Raw genomic sequence first — 18,086 nt, forward strand, 5'->3', positions numbered from 1 at the left:
ATATATCGTGACGATTCCAACAAGATCTCACATCTCTATATTTTTCATTACATATGAATCACAAAATATGGTCAAAGGGAAGTGTGTGAGTAGTGCTAAAGTCAAAACGTGTCAACTAATAAAAAACGGAGGTAGTATATACATAGCAGTATAGCACATGGTAATTTTACTACTTGTCAATTTAATTTATTTACATACAACTAAATAAAAACCTAGATAATTTTTTTTTTTTTTATGATAAGACTAAATTTATGCACTAAGGCCCTATTCACTTCACCTTAAAAAATAATATTAAGTAAAAATAATTTTAGTTCAGTAAAATTAATTTCAGTTTAGTAAAAATAATTTCAGTTCAGTAAAAATAAGTTCAGTTCAGTAAAATTCAGTTTTTGTAAAGAAGAATCATAATAGAAAATCAGTAAAAATAATTTCGGTTCAGCAAAAATAATTTCAGTTCAGTAAAATTAATTTAACTAGCTTAAATCCCGTGCAATGCACATTTGTTAAATACTTTTAAAAATAATATTATAAAAATTATATAGATAAAATGACTTATGTATTAAATGGTGTATACCGGCAAGAGAAAATATTTAAATTACATGTAACATTTATAATGAATAGTTTAATATTTTTGGAAAGGAATTATATTTTATATAAAACAAATATCATATTTAGATACAATTATTGATTTATTTTTTTATTTTAAGAAGGTACTTTTGGATGGAAAATTTTTAATGCAATATTGACAAGCAAGTGTCTTTTTCTATTCGCTTTTAGTATTATGTAATTGATTTCATGTAATTTGTTAATTTATATATAACTATATAAATAACTAGGTTAGTCCCGTTCGATGCACGATTTTAATAATAAAAAATTTACTTGTAAGTGTGTAATATAAATATTTTAAGAAAAACATAGCAAATTATGATCTCTCTCATTAGATTAAGGAGGTGTTTAGTTCGCAGAATATTAAAAATATTAGCATTCATTTTTATGCATTATCTCTGCTGATATTTCCTGTGCCATTATCCTCGACGTCAAGGAAGATGTTGATCCGGACGACTATGTCCGTATCTGCTGCGCCGCCGAAGTTCGGGGCTTTTACATCAGCTCCGGAAAAATTTCAATCCTCCATTGCCGCCGGTTTTCTTCCCCCGCCACCTACTACCCCTTAACCTACCACCGTCAACATAACTATTCCCGATCTCGCCGTCAATTCCCCTCTTTTCAGATCCCCTCTTCAATTTCAATGTGCCACCATCTCCACTTTCTACCCCTCCAAAAACCCTTTACTGCAACTGGCTGATGCAATTTTTTATTTACGGGGTGTTTTTGGCTGGTGCCAAAAACAAAGTTGTATCTAACATAATATATACGTAATTTCATGTAATTTGTTAATTTATAAATAACTATCATATAATTTATTTATATTTGATTTAATCTGAACCGAAATTGTATAAAATTGTAATACCCTAAATTTTTCTATTTTAAGTTTCGGGACGAAACTTGTTTTAAGGAGTGTAGATTGTAATACCGAATATTTTATGATTTTATATAATATAGTTTATAAAAAAAAAATAGTTTATTTTTATTTATTATATAAGTTTCCTATTCTTATATTTTTATTTTAAAGTTCGGAAGGAAAGTTTTAAAACCCTACTTTGTTTAAATAGGACTAAACAATCATAAATTATTGTAAACCCTATAAATATTCTTAACCCTTAAAAGATATTTTATATTAAAAAAAAAAAAAAGTCGTTTTCCTTTTGCAAATGCTTTAGATTTGTAAAACAAAGTCAAATTTGTTTTCGTTAAGTTTTTATTTCATACTCCAATATCCATCATATGTCCATTAATTTAATTTATATGATGATTATATTGTGGGATTAATAGGAAATTAAAGCGCATAATAGCTCGGTTTGTTTCTTGCTTTGCGTTGAATGTCGTAATGCAGTTTTAATTCGTCGAAAGGTAATCGCACAGACTTCTTTGATGATGTTTGATTAATTTGATTGTATTATTTATTATATGTAATCACACTATCAATTTTTGCAGTCGTATGTTTATATTTTTGTCTAGTAATCACGCTATCTTAATTGTTTTATACAATTATTGTTTGATTTGCTATTGATATGTATGATTCATGTATATAATTATATATGATTTGATCAGATTTAATTACGTTGTTACTAGTGTTTTATATGATTGATTGTGTTATTTATGTTAGGGTTTTAATGTTGTTGCTCTAGGGAGTATTGCTTTATTGAGGTTTTAGGGTTATTAATGCAAAGTATTATTTTGGATTCAGAATTAATTAATTTTGGGTACTAGCATTAGTCGTATAAGAGTTGAGATATTTATGAATTGAATATGTCGTCATATATAAATTGCGAACTTGTGCCAATATTGAAATATTATTTATTATCATGTGAATGATTATTTGATCGAAGTATGAGATCAAAAGGTTGAGAATTATTATTTTGTTCTTGGTTTGAGGCTCGGTGTTATACCTTAGTCCTTGGCATGTTGGTAAGAGAATGATCGATAATCATGAGTTAAGAATGAGGTACAATCTTTATTATTTATTTTTCTATGGTCCCCTACAGTGGGATTTGGCCCGTATGTGATCTGGTTGAAGGTGTTTTCAGATTATTAAGAGTATTCAAGTTTTTATACTTGTTGGTTTATTTATTCGAATTACTCATGTCCAAGGCTAGGTATAGAACAAAGAGCATGACACGATTATTGGTTATGAGTTAATTGAGTGAAATATTGTATTATTATTCGAGGTTGAGTTGATAAAGGTTATTTTCAGAGTACAACTAGCATAGTGCCCATGCGATGCACAGTTTATAAATCAACCTATCAATTTTTTTTAAAAAAAAAAAATTATTAATCCCGTAGGGAAAAAACTAATATAATTCAATTAGTATAATAAGGGGCTTTGTTTCACTAACAAATTAATTATGTAATGGACTTTTTATGAGAAACTACCTAATGAAACCAAAATTTTGTGAGAAACTACCTAGTAAAAAAAGGAAAATGTTATATGTAGACCTAAGGGCTATATATAAACATTAAATATACTCTTGAAAATTGTATAAAATTAGGAATTCATGCAAAAACACGCGTAAATCAGTGTAATTAGTGTTTATATTTTTATGATTTCCTAATTTTATACGATTTTTTAGTGTATATTTAATGTTTATATGTAGCCCTAAGCGCTATGTAAGATACTTCCTTAGACCGAATGTTGTAAGAAACTTCCTAATAAAAGGTAAAATGTTGTAAGATACTAGCTTAACCGAATTTCCACTGTTGACTTAATTTTACGACGTTGATCCATCTTAAACACCCCCAAAATCACAGTGAGGGTTGGTTTTCAAGGTGGTAAAGGTAAAATTTGGGTGGTTAGAGGATATTCCGAGTTGGAGAGGGTAGAATAATGCTTCGGTATAGTTGTTCTTAGGGTTAGAGGTGGTAATTTTGGGGTTGAAAGGTGGTTTAGGTGTGGTGGAGGCGATTTCAAGCAAATTGTGTTAGTTTTGGGAATGAAAGCGGTGGTTTCAAGAGTGTTTTGAGGTCGGTCGACGGTGAATATTAGGTATAGGTAGTATTTTACAACATTTTACCATTTTTTAGGTAGATTTTTTAACAACATTTTATCTTTATTAGGTAGTTTATTACAACATTTTTTTTATTAGGGTAGTTTCTCACAAAATTTTGGTTTTATTAGTTAGTTTTTGACAAAAAATCCTTATGTTATTTGTATTTATTTTATTCCCTTTTATTTTTTATAATGTCGTATTTTTAATTGAAAAATAAATGAATTATACTGCACATAACTATGTAAGAGAAGACAAAAAGTAGACTAAATCATTTCCTACCTCCCGTAGATAAAAACTAAAATTTTCTTACCATATATACCATTTACTTCAGCAACTATACAATCGAATATTTGTTTTACTCGTCGTATTCACCAAATCTTTAGACACAATAATAACCTTATATTTGACCCACCACTATATACATTTTCCTAAGCAAAACATTGTGTCATAAACAATTACATAATATGCATACAACCAAGCAACAACTGATAGAGTATACAACACAAATATATAGATATGGATATTGGTTAATTTTTGTACGAATAAAAGATATTTATTAAAAATTTGAAGAATAAAAGACAACTTTCATCAACTATCCAATCATGTACGTAATATATATATATATTATAAACTATTATAAACATGTATTCTTGTATTGTAATTATTTAAATTTCGAACATAAGCATTACATTAGTACGAAAATATGAAAATTTAATGGTTATAGAAATGAGAATATTCTTCATATAAATTTCATTAGCTTAGAAAGTTATGTTAATAAAAAAAATATTTTAAAATTGTATGGAATCTTTAATTATTATATATGCATAAATTTTTGGCATAATTATTGTTAGGTATATATTGTTTAATTTAGGAAAAAAGTCACATTAGATATATTTTTTTTAAATCTAAGTTAATTTAATGCTACTTTAATTTGTATATTCATAATTCATAAACTCTATATTAATCTTAAAATTACATTAGATATATATTTTTTTAATCTAAGTTAATTTAATTTATTCACCATGATTATTTTTTAAGAGGGGTGAGGTCAAATATCATAGTAAATGTCATTTTGAAGAATAATATATTAACCTTTATATAATATAAATATATATCATGACCTTGAAATAAAAATTGTAAAGACTTATATGACCATGACCATGGCTATTATTTATATAGATGATAATACAAAAAAAAAATATTGTATGTTATTTTTTATTTGAATATTATAATTTGATTTTATTATTTTAAGAATATTTTATTTTTAACGTATCATGCTAGTATGCTACCATTATATTTCTAGACTTTTTTTTTTAGAAATAATATTTTTTGATTTACTATATAATAGATGCTCCAACCATTATGCTCGTATAGGTAATCCGAAATACTTGTATAATTCTTTCCTTTGCTCATTATGTTGCAATAATATTGCTAGACTTTACTATGATAGATGTTGTGATCATTATCACGACCATCTATTATAGTAATTGATTACATACATTATGAGCAAAGAAATATCACTATATGCTAGTATACTATCGACAAAGGCAATTTCCCAAAATATAATCTTAACACTTTTTATTTATTTGAAAAATTGTATTTATAGACTTTACTATAATAGTTTATATAGTTATTTAGAATAAGATGGTTAGAATATTTTTTTATATGGAAACAAAAATACATACTAAAAAATAAAAAATTAAAAAAAAGACAGCGAATCATAAAGAGACATTTGTCAGTCTCACATTAAGGCGCTTGTCTTTTAGTATAATACTAGATTAAACCCCGTGCAATGCACGGTTGTTAAATAATTCTAATGACAATAAATTTTACCAAAAATAATGGATATAAATATTATAAATAGACTTAGTAGTAAAAAGTATGAAATATTGTGAAAGAAATTAATTAAACATATATAATAGTTATAATGGGCAATTTGATATTTAAGGACATTTATTTTAGATTTTATACAAACTAAAAGTCATAATTTAATTACAATAAGTTTTTTTTAGTAAGTGGTTTTGGGGGGAAAACTTTTTATAATATTTTGTCAAGTATTCCCTAAGTTTCGCCTTTAATTGATATAAATAGATAAATAGATAGATAGATTCAATAAAAATAATTGAAGTTAGTGAACGGGTCCTAATACCCCATAATCATAAAGATTCATAACATCATTACCGAATAAAAAAATAAATCAAAAGCACATACAAAAACCAATCTCCCACCATCAGATGATTTATATGCAAATCCAACCGTCCATTTCACCAGCTGTAAAAAAATCAACGCCTGAAAATCGATATTATTTCCATAATAATTCCATTTTATCTGAAATATCTTCCTTATTTTTTTGTCGTCTAATTCTCGGACCATTAACCTGCAGAAAACAAGGGATTCTCTTCTTCGTCGTCGTCTTCTTCTTCCACGTTCCTTCTTTCATCTTCAACAAGGTAACTTCTTTTTCTCTCTCCTAAAATTAGGGTTTTCTTTTATGAATTGAATCTGATTTTCGTGATTCGTCAAAATTCTCACTTTATGTTAATTAGGTTATTATCTTCATTGTCGATTTGCATATAATTATGCAATTTTCTTGTTGATTTAACTTCAGGCGATGGATCTTTGAGCTCGATTTAACCTAATTCTATCTTTTTTTTCCTCCTTTTTGTTGTTGATTTTGTTTATCAGAGGATTTTTTTGTTGAGATAATGGTATCTTCTACGCATTTGTTCGATCCAGTAAAGTATCGTTGTAAACCGGAATTTGATTTGTTATCTGCGAAGAGGCTAAAAGTTTCAGCTTCTGATTGCGTTGATTCTTTATCATATTTTGAGACGGATAATTATGACGACGAATTTATCAATTGTGGAATTTCAGCATCACCTGATCGGTACGAATTAGGTGTAATTTGTTGTTTTTCGTTGTTGATGATGTTTGTGTCATTGTGGTTTTGGACCGAAAGCGAATGAATTTTAGATAGTTAAAATCATAACCGTATAGTAGTTTGATTTAATTGAATCAATTCATCAATCTTTTTGCAGTTTATCATCTTCTTGTGATTTAGATGGTCAAATTCCGTCAAGCTCGAACTTAGAGAGGAGTTGCCAAGTGAATGGCAACACAGATGCTGCTCTTCCTGCATCAGGTGCTGCGGGAGTTTTGTATCCCGCCAAGAACGATGGTATGTGTGGATTGTCAGAATTTGTGACTGGATGGATGTATCTTAATGAGCAGGGTCAGATGTGTGGACCTTATATTCAGCAGCAATTGTTTGAGGGCTTGACAACGGGTTTTTTGCCTGATGAGCTTTCGGTTTACCCTATTCAGAATGGAACATTACTGAATCCTGTGCAGTTGAAGCTCTTTAAACAGTATCCTGATCATGTTGCCACAGGATTTATGTATCTTGGCAGAGCTACGTCTAATGTGTCCATGACAACAGATTGCCATGTTGCTGTTGGGCAAGATGCCCCTATAGGTACTCCTTCAGCTGATGATCAACAGAGCCATGTCCAGCAGCATGACTTTGATGTGACAGGCTCGAAATTAGCTGCAGGGGTTGCATTGGTTCAGCAGGATGCCGCCCCTCCTGCATCTGGAGCTGCTGAAATTCCGTACCTTGCCAAGAACGTTGATAAGTGTGGGAATTTTGTGTCTGGATGGATGTATCTTAATGAGCAGGGTCAGATGTGTGGGCCTTATATACAGCAGCAATTGTTTGAGGGCTTGACAACGGGTTATTTGCCTGATGAGCTTCCTGTTTACCCAATCCTGAATGGTGCATTGCTAAATCCTGTGCAATTGAAATTCTTCAAGCTATATCCTGATCATGTTGCCACAGGATTTACCTTTCTTGGCAGAGCTACTCCCAATGCGTCCATGACCACAAATTGCCATGTTGCTCCTGGACAAGATATCCCTAAAAGTACTGGTTCAGCTTTGCTTAATTATGATCACCAGAATCATGTCCAGCAGACCTATCACAACTCTGATGTCTCAGTTTCAGACTCAAAATTAGCCCCAGGGATTGCGCTGGTTCAGCAGCAGGTATATCCATTCTGGCCTTGGGTTGTAGTTTAAGGATGGTGATTCAGTAGATGTCTTATCATTGTCCTCTAACCTGCAATCTTTTTTGACTGTCTAATGATTTTTTTTTAATTTTTTGTTGTTGTTGTTGTTGTTGTTGTTGGTTTGAAGTCTCTTTCTTGGGAAGAAAAATGTTGGCTATTCCTGGACGGTTATGGAAGAGCTACGGGGCCGCATTCTCTTTCAGAACTTTACTATTGGCATCAATATGGTTATCTACACAGCTCAGTTATGGTAAGATGACTACTATTGCAAACTTGTGAGCATAATGCGCTCTCTTTTTTCAAAATCTGCCAACAAGACAGATGTTCTGATTTTGTACATTTCCTTTCTTGTACAGATACGTCATATCGACAATAAATGTAGTCCTTTCAGTCTCCTGTCATTGATCAATGCATGGGGAAAAGATAGCTCTACCGTGACTGCATCTGAAAATGAAACTAGTTCGTTGGAGCTTATATCAGGAATATCAGAAGAAATTGGGTCACAACTGCATGATGGAATTATGAAGGCAGCTCGTCGAATTGTTTTGGATGAGATCATTGGCAATGTCATTGTGGATTACGTTGCTACTAAGAAGGCTCAGAAACAGTTTAAAAATGGGAATAGTAGAGAGGATTTGAGAATTCACTTGCCTGATTTTGATAAGGTAAAATCATGCTTCATTAGTTTCCTTCGAGATTTACGTGCCTTGTTTGTGTAAGCCTTTTTTTTTTTTTTTGGCTAATTATTTTTGTTGTGGGACTTTGTTTTGATAGGGTGAAACTAATGTCGGGGAAAGGAATAATTCTACTTCACATGCTGCATCAACTTCTTGCCATGGTGATGCTTTAACTTCATTAGATTCAGCCAAGGAAATTATTGAGGAGCCTTGCAGCATCCAATGCATGAAATCTGCTGGCAGTATTGAAAATTTTCAAGGAGCCAATAAAGCCATTAGCCAAGCGCTTTTAGACTATTGTATGCAGGTTCTGTGGAATGCTGTTTTCTATGAACCTGTAGCAAATTATGTACATACTTGGAGAAAAAACAAACGCTGGTCACATACCAGTGCTGAAGGAGCTGCTGCTTTGGACAGAGAATTGACTGGTTTCCAGATGACTGCAGAAGTGGATAACAAAATTGTAAGTTTGAAAAACTTCACTATCAAATTATATAGTTTGAGGATGGTGATTCAGTAGGCATCCTACTGATGTCCTTTTAAGTATTTTTTTTGAACTTCTTTCTTTGAACAATTTATCTCATGATTGTCTAATGATTTTCTTTAATTTCTATTTTCAAAGTCTCTTTCCTGGGAAGAAAAATGCTGGCTACTCCTGGATGGTTACGGGAGAGGCTCCGGGCCACATTCTCTTTCAGAAATCTACTATTGGCATCAATATGGCTATCTACACAGCTCTGTCATGGTAAGAGGACTATCATCCCAAACTTGTTAGCTTAACGCTGTATATTTTTTTTTTGTAGTTTGCCAACATTACATATCATCTGAATTTGTGCATTTCCCATATGTACAGATACATCATACTGATAATAAATGTAGTCCTTTCGCTCTTTTGTCATTGATCAATACATGGGGAATAAAGAGTTCTACTGTGACTGCATCTGAAAATGAAACCATCAGTTCATTAAAACATATGTCAGGAATATCCGAAAAAATTGGGTCAAAATTGCATGATGGAATCATGAAGGCAGCTCGTCGATTTTTTTTAGACGAGATCATTGGCAATGTCATTGTGGATTATGTTGCTACCAAGAAGGCTCACAAACAGTTTAAGGATGAGAACAATAGAGAAGATTTGGGAATTGGCCCGCTTGATTTAAAAAAGGTATGATTATGCCTCATTAGTTTCCTTTGAAATTTATTTGTCTTATTTGTGTTTTGTGTAATCTCTTTATTTATCTATTTTTGCTAATAATATTGTTGTGGGACTTCGGTTTGACAGAATGAAACTTATGTTGGGGAAAGGAACAGATCTGCTTTACATGCTCCATCAGCTTTCTGTTATGGCGATTCTTCAACTTCATTAAATTCAGCTAAGGAAATTCCTGAGGAGCCTTGCAAAGCTCAATGCATGAAATCTGTTGGCAATATTGAAAATTTTAAAGGAGCCAATAAAGCCATTAGCCAAGCGCTTTTTGACTATAGTATGCAGGTTTTGTGGAATGCTGTTTTCTATGAACCTGTAGGAAATTATGCACACATTTGGAGAAAAAACAAACGCTGGTCACATAACCGCACTGAAGGGGCAGCTGCTGTTGACGGAGAACTGACTGGTTTACAGAAGACTTCAGAAGTGGAAACTGAAATAGTAAGTTTGTTTGAGTTTGACAAACAAAGATGTCCAAATTCCTTCATTCAAAATCTAGGTGAAGCATTGATTTTATTGCTACCTGTCTGTGCAGAGAGATTTGGATGTACCTTCAGATGAGCTTGATTGTCCGCCTGGATTCCATCGTATTGTGCAAGGTTCCATTTTGCGTGATTCTAATTTCATCTCCCAATCTTGTTTAAGAGAAGATAAGTTGTCCAATCCCAGCATCCAGCATCAGGATGAAGACAGAGAAAGGACAATTGCAAGGGTAGAAGAGGAACTTTTTATGTTTGCCAAGACATCCATCGATGATTTCGTGAAGATTACTGTTGAAGAGGAAGTGTTTAAAGTTAACAAGTGTTTGAAGGATAATGGCACATACGAGGTACTGACAATGTTGAACTGGATGGAAAATGTCTATTCATAACCACCCCCCCCCCCCCCCTGCGAAAAATATAAAAATCCCCTGTTTCATTATGTATTCTTTTCTTTTCTTTTTTGTTTTGAGGACAAGTTTAAATTTGTCTTCCTTTAGGTTCCTGTTGAAGATTCAGGAGAATTGTGCAAAGACACTGATATTGGAGATGCTGCTTCAAAGATGTTCCAAGGGCTGAAATCTAGACACATTTGCCTTGATGAATCTCCGATCCTTTCACAAGGGACTGGTTCATTAGATCAGCCTGCTTTGTACCCACACATGGATTCTTCATCGGATTTTATTGGAATTGGCTCCAGTAGTGTATGTGCACCTGCTAGCACTACAGTAGATGATTGTATAACTGAAGAACTGCTGGCCCCTGGAACATCTGGTTTGAAAATTGAGTCAGGGGTTCAGGACTTGCAAGAATCCTTGCTCAATAATTCAGAGATTCCTATTGAGGCAATGAGATCTTGTCCACCTGAATTTATAGGAAATGTTTTCGAGCGATCGGGTATGCCTATGTGCAGTACGGTTGATCACAGAACTAATGTGCCCCTGTTACATGGATCAGGGTGTGAAATTAAAGATGTGGTTTCATCAAGCATCTCCGACTCCCAACTATTAGGTTTAGGTGAGGGCCATCTTGAGCAGAAAAAATTCATGGCCTTGGCATTATGCCAGCAAAAGCTGCATGATGAAGTGCTAAGAGGATGGATGTCCTCTCTTCACGATGATATGCATCTTCTGCTGAAGCAACGTGATATAGTTCAGGTAAATTTTTTTTGCAGCTCCCAGGTACTCACAGGTGAAGTGAGCTATCCCTTGGCCCCTGAGCTGGGAAGATAGGTTTCTTTTATATGATTTTTGCTATAGGCCATGTGTGTAATATTTTTAATGATTTGATTTGGTTTATTGCCTGGATTTTTCATTTTGTGTTTGCTGCAGGAGGAAGTCATTATCGAATCTGCTTCCATAGAGCCTGAGCTTGACCTTCTTATGGAAAGATCAAAGAGTTGTTACAGTTCAGGCCCATCTGAAGTTTCAGTTGTTGAAGAGTTTACTTATTCACGGAGAAAGAAAGTGATGAAATCAGTAGCTGAGCCAAGCTCTCCACCTTTACGGGATTTTAAGCTCCGTCATCGATCACCAAGGAAGTTTGGAAAACCAGTAAATTCAAAGAATGTTTCTGGTTCAGAAGCTCTAGGCATTGGAAATGTGAAGCAGAAGGCTAAAGGAGTGGGCCGGAGAAAAACAGGATTATCTACTCTACAATGTGTTCCTGATCCTTCTCTGAGTATGTTTTCAGTTCTTATGAGTATTATGTTACGTGCTCACACACATCTGGTTTATTATTAACCAATTCTCTCAGTAGGCACTGTTGCTGTTGATGATCTGAAATGTGATGTTCAAAGGGCTCCAAGCATTGAAGCAGATTTTGATGTTAATGAAGAGCTTAGCGGCTGCAGCAGCATCAGTGACAGTGCCAAAAAGGATACATCTTTAGATCATTCCCAAAGGATAAAAAATTGTGAGTGAAATGTTGTTGAATGCTTTTTGTGTTGTTATAAGCAAAGGTTTTGGTTTCTTTATAAAAATTACCTTGTTAAATATTGCAGTTGGATAATTGTGCAATTTTCTTGTTTATTATTCTGTCACATGTTAACATATAAGCTGAATTTTGGTTCAAAGAGGTGGTTTTGTGTGGAGGCCCATTAAAGTAGTAGTTGGGGTAAACTTACGAAGGATTAAATTATAAAGTTCAATATGGTATATCTAAATGTAATAGTTTGGGGCCAAATATGTGAAGGACAGGGTATTTCTTTAACATCTTAGAAATTATTTGTTTTTTGGGGGGCAGGGGTGCTTGGACCTAGCATTTTTACAGCACAATTTCACCATTAATTTCATTGGAGGTAGATCTCAGAGTTGGAATGTGTGCTGAGGATTTGGAAGGTTAATATTAAGTGTTGCCAAGGTTTGTGGAATGAGTAGTAATTTCAGACGTGAAGGTAAAATTCTTGTCATTTCATGTCGGAGTGATAAATGATGGCTAAGCAGGTAGCTGGTTCATAGTATTTGGTGCTGTTTCATATTCATTGATAATTAATATCTACCCCCAATCCTGCTCATTTTTGTAAAGCGCATCTTGATAGGTCATTTTTTGTGCTCATGGTGTAAGGCAGTTCTGGTCACAGCAACTGCTCTATGCATAGTTATTGAACTCCTTTTTAGCAAAATGGATGATAGAAAAGTTAGCTTAATTTCCATTGCCTTCTCTTTGAGTTATTTGTGCAAAAACTACAATATTCCTGTGTAATGGTGTCTTGTGAAGTTGTGATCTTGTTATTACTTAACTATGAAATTGATGTTTAATCATTTTCAACTGTTCTTTGTGTGCAGCTTCAACATCGTCTAAGATGAAGAGAAAGATTGTGGTCGGTGAATCACCATCATTTCCATCAAAAGCTCTGAAGGTTCAGGATGCTGACACAAAGCAAGCGGCCGGCAAAACGGCTAAAAAGACCAAGTTGAGCAAGTCCAAGGTGCTGAGTTCCTGTCCTGTGTCTTTTGGATGTGCTCGATCTTCAATTGATGGCTGGGAATGGCATAAATGGTCCTTACATGCAAGGCCTTCGGAAAGAGCTCGTGTCAGAGGAATTCAAATAACTACCATGCAACGTTGTACTTCTGATATTAGTGGTTCAAAGCCATCACGTGTAAAGGGGATCTCTGCTAGGACCAACAGAGTAAAAATGCGGAACCTACTTGCAGCAGTTGAGGGTGCTGAGCTATTAAAGGCTTCTCAATTGAAGGTAACATCAAAGCATTTTATTTTCACCGTGTTTTGCTTCTACTAGCTTTTGTCATTAAAGCAAGGTCCTATTGCAGGCCAGGAAAAAGCGTCTGCGTTTCCAGCGGAGTAAGATTCACGACTGGGGTCTTGTTGCTCTAGAACCAATTGAAGCAGATGATTTTGTCATTGAATATGTTGGGGAACTAATTCGTCCTCGGGTATATGCCATCTCTGCTCTGCTCTGCTCCCTTTGACTCGCAGACTTAATTTATTACACTGTTTCACTTTGAGATATTGTATTTTTCATTTTATTTTGTCCGATGCTGATAAGAATCTTGGCCAGAAAGAGTAGGAAGCAATTTCTTCTCTGATTCTCGGGGTTGTCATTTTCCTTTTTAAGCGTTGAAGGCATTTAAATAGTGTTTTGTTTGTGCAGATATCTGATATCCGGGAACGCCAATATGAGAAGATGGGTATTGGCAGCAGTTATCTTTTCAGATTGGATGATGGCTATGTGGTGAGTAAATTTTGATGACTTCATCTTTTGTAACTGAAGTTGAATGATTCTGTTACTTCATAGGCTTTTAAAAATGATGTGGTGAAGCTTTTTGCTGCATTTTAGACACTAGTTGAATGATTCTGTTACTTCATAGGCTTTTAAAAATGATGTGGTGAAGCTTTTTGCTGCATTTTAGACACTAGTTGAATGGAAAGCAGGCTTATCTATTATCAACTTCAAGAAATGGCACTCAATCGCTGATGTTACAGATTAAATGGAGAATGTACATGTATGTGTAAATAGAATGCCTTCTCATTGGACTCCCTGAATTTTATCTTGTTCTGGTTTTTGACTGATGCAGTATGGTTCAGTTGGAGGCTTCTTTACCGCATTTATTCTAGATCTTTCTATTGTTCCAGTTGACACTCAAACTTGCTGTCTTTCATGCTTGAGTTGATATTTTAGAGTTACAGTTTTGTGACTTTATCTTCCAGTATGTGCTTACATTATGTAGCCAATCTTATATGATTTGTATGAAGTATCAAATTACTCAAAATTGATTGAGGTTATGAATGCAATGCTTTGCCATGCATACAAGAATGAAATACTACAATCATCATGAATCTTGTTGATGGATCTTTAAGTCCCTTGACATACATATCTTTGTAAAATATTATCTTTTGCTAGCCTAGTTTGCCATTTATACTTAAGCTCGTTTCAGAAATTTGTGGTGCTTAATTGTGCTCATGTTTGCATACTTCTGATGAAGCGTTATGTCTTAGGAAACCCAAGCACTGTTTTAACTAGTGATTAGCTGTGGGATTGAACTATTTAGATCTTTGTGAACTAAGACAGCAGGAATTGTTTATGGTTAGTTTAGAAATTGATCAGCACTGGGCTAATTTGTGCTCTGTATTTGTTGCTTTCAGGACTGCGTGTTCTCTGTTTTACCTTCTGCTTGGTGTTTAAATATAAGTTTTTTCTTTTTTTTTTTTTTAAAAAAACCTAGCTTGATGCTACACTCTCCACTTCATCTTCTCTTTAACCCTTGAGTGCTGAACTATGCTTATGATGTGTGTTTTCAAATGAAACCTAATAAACTAATGAGATGGAATGGTATGTACATACTACTTGTGGTGTAGACGTTCTTGATATTGTTTACCTTAGTGCTTTTTGACGTGAGGCATTAAGACTAGTTGTTCTAACGAGATTCTAGAACTATGATGTCTATGGTTCATTCTTGACATAGTGTTGGATTCAGCACTATGTGTTATTATTATAATTCAAATGGTCAACTGATTACCTTTTCTTGCTCTTTGGCTATGTGTTTGGTGTTCCACTTTGAAGTTTGAAAGATATTTTGACAGAATGTTCTCTGTACTAAACATATTTTTTGTTGCGTGGTGGAAAGCAAAGGCACTTATCTTGATCTGTTGTCTCTGAAATGTGTGCAGGTTGATGCTACTAAACGTGGTGGTGTTGCTAGATTCATAAACCATTCATGTGAGGTAGACATTGATGAGTTGAACTTCACTGAATAATTTTCCAAAGTTTTATTTAACTTTTATTTTTTTACTAACTGATTGTGAAACCTACTCATTTCTACAGCCTAATTGTTACACCAAAATTATAAGCGTCGAGAGCCAAAAGAGGATATTTATATATGCAAAACGACATATATCTGCTGGTGAAGAGATCACGTATAATTACAAATTTCCTCTTGAGGACAAAAAAATCCCCTGTAATTGCGGTTCTAAAAGGTGAGTTGTGGACAAAAATTGGTGTAAATTAGTCTATGCTGACATTTGGGCTTTTAAGTGTTTGAACTTGTGTCATCTTTTATCTTTTGAGTTGATGAATTCTACTTATAATGCATGACATTGCATTGGGTAGTTGCTACTTTTTCTTAGCCCCTACTTTTTGTATTGTATTTTCTATATTGGGAATCTGTCTGGTGCTGGTAATCTGACATTTTTTGAGTCTTTTTGAAATCATGTTCATCTTCCATATTCCTTTGGGTGTGTTTATATCTTTCCTACCTGATATTTGAGAAATCTATTTTTTTTCAGATTAGGCATTACATGTTAATTTGTTGAAATATTCTATATCCAACAATATGAGAGAAATGAAATCCTTTCTCATTTTTAAGATATTCAGAACATGTAAGATATGACTTCTCCATTGGTTCTCACACTAATTTTTGGATCCTTATTTTCCCTCCTATTTTCAGGTGTCGTGGTTCAATGAACTAGAAAGGGATTGGAGGCTCATGTTGCATTGCAGGTACTGTAAATTGCAACTTGTTTGTGTTTGCAAAGTCGTGTGAGTTTATGACTGCTCTCTTGTTGTCATTATCCTCCTCTTGTGTTATTTTATTTGAAGCTTCTACTTCTATCAGTTTTTATGATTCTCAATGAAATACTTTGCCCGTGTTATTGTTGTTTGCTAATTTAAGACCAATCTGACCTGGGGTTGGTTGTTATTTTTATTTTTCTTATTTATTAGTAAGAATTTTGTTTCCTTTTAGCTTTTGCATAATTCACCATGAATATTTGAGAAACTAAGTGAAAAAGTTAGACATGAATTAGGGATTTGTAATCTTAGCATGAAGAAAACAAATTAAGGGCACATTAGGGAATATAATAGGGGAATGCAGCAACTACAATCTAAAGAAAAGCACCCTATATCTTTTAAAGGCTGAACATGATTTCAAACAGTAAAACTTAAATAGAGCATCATTTGAAGATATCGCCTAGATAGAAGTTACTTGCACATCTGTCCTGTGACCCCATGTCCTAGGCATATGTTTAACCTTATTAATTCACTTGATTGTGTTGCTAATTCGGTAAAAGATGTTCAAGTTACCGCTAGAAAATGTCTTCTGCAAAAGTCTACTGCATCCTGCTTTCTTGGCTCATTGTGTACTGTGCTTATAGTTGGTTATTCAGTGAACACTTGCAAAGCATTTTGCTTTTCTCTTTCTCCTGACATATATGAATACTTATACCTTATTTAAATTTTTGTAGAACAGTTGCAAAGCTGGAGATAACAATAAAATTCTGGAAATTTCTGTTGGTTATTTTCTTTCTTTTTTTTTTTGAAACATCTGTTGGTTATTTCAAAGTGACTTTTTTTTCTTTTTTCTTTCACATTAATGAAGTTTCATGAGTCATGACTGCTATGAGGGTTATTTACAAAACCATATCACCTGTGTTTTTGGAAGTTCAGGATTATTTTAGATGTAAAATAAGTTTTGGGGATTTTGGATTTATGGGCTGTAGCCTGTAGGGTTACTGGAGGTGATTGATCTCTATTTCCTGTCCTCCTGTGATATTGTGCTGTTATTTGAGATGTGATTTAACATATGGTGACTTCCTTGTATAACAATTTCATGTTAACACGTATTTCATATTTCTTTCAGGATTTGAATTGCAATGCCTATTGAGAGCCATATGACTTGATATATCATTTTTATCCAACATTAAGAGCTGAGTCATGTGCACTCTTGTAGATAGTCTCTCAACTGCAGATGAGTTTCTACCCTTGGAAACTGTAATGAGTTTATCCACTTTATTGTTTTCTTCACTTATAGTTACATGACATTCTCGGGAAAATTATAATCATTTTTGTATAGAGTACATACCTCCCTAATTCTTTCAATATCAAACGATAAATGGTAATAATAAAAACAGTAATTCATACCTATCTCCCAGTTTAGTTCCAATTTTTCTTTATAGCATTTTTGTTCTTTCTCATTTCTTATTACTTGGCTTAATATGTCGCATAGTCTGTACAATTATATGATACTTAAGAAGAGAGAAAAGAAAGGGGGAGGACATGGCTTGAATATGTTGCATAGTCTGTAGAAATACATGATACTTTAGAGAGAGAGAGAGAGAGGGAGGGGGGGGGGGGGTGGGAGGGGGGAGGGGGAGGGTGTCATGCAACTGAACGACGCATATATTTCATTTGGTAACGTAGGTGGTGGCCATGTGTACCAATGACTGAGAATTTTAAAACTTAATCTGCTGGCTGGATAATGGGTTCTGCTGCATTCTTGTAATATGTTGGTAGACCGTGCAAAAATTGGTTGTGTTTTGTAACGTTCGGTAATTGGTGTTGTTTGGAAGATGGGAGGTTATACTAGATTTGGCCTTTATTCAGGAAACTTCCATATGGAATTAGCTAGATTATGCTTATATTGTTGCAGGTGTAGGGATAATCTAGGAATTTTGTTTTGACAATATTCACGAGGTGACTGGGCATTTAAACCTTAAGGGCTAGGTGTTGTGGGTATTTGTAAGGTACCTACGGAGTACATAGTTTTGACAGATTTTAGCGAATAATTTTTCAATTATTTTCCATTGTA

The 18,086-nt window shown here is 33.7% G+C and overlaps 1 protein-coding gene across 1 annotated transcript; it reads left to right on the forward strand.

Moving 5' to 3' along the window:
* Nucleotides 1-5,985: 5,985 nt before the first annotated feature.
* Nucleotides 5,986-17,422, forward strand: LOC145590090 (histone-lysine N-methyltransferase ATXR7-like). The gene is made up of 20 exons (XM_081646834.1): nucleotides 5,986-6,058; nucleotides 6,294-6,495; nucleotides 6,647-7,652; nucleotides 7,803-7,925; nucleotides 8,032-8,340; nucleotides 8,450-8,815; nucleotides 8,975-9,097; nucleotides 9,206-9,517; nucleotides 9,635-10,000; nucleotides 10,095-10,388; nucleotides 10,539-11,195; nucleotides 11,370-11,718; nucleotides 11,797-11,952; nucleotides 12,825-13,237; nucleotides 13,314-13,436; nucleotides 13,655-13,735; nucleotides 15,172-15,225; nucleotides 15,326-15,477; nucleotides 15,948-16,000; nucleotides 17,139-17,422. The coding sequence occupies exons 2-19, from the start codon at nucleotides 6,314-6,316 to the stop codon at nucleotides 15,967-15,969; spliced, it is 5,088 nt and encodes a 1,695-aa protein (XP_081502960.1). The 5' UTR covers nucleotides 5,986-6,058; nucleotides 6,294-6,313; the 3' UTR covers nucleotides 15,970-16,000; nucleotides 17,139-17,422.
* The last annotated feature ends 664 nt before the right edge of the window (nucleotides 17,423-18,086 follow it).

This window comes from Chenopodium album, chromosome 17 (assembly GCF_948465745.1).
Source record: "Chenopodium album chromosome 17, dcCheAlbu1.1, whole genome shotgun sequence".
NCBI classification, from domain to species: domain Eukaryota; kingdom Viridiplantae; phylum Streptophyta; class Magnoliopsida; order Caryophyllales; family Amaranthaceae; genus Chenopodium; species Chenopodium album.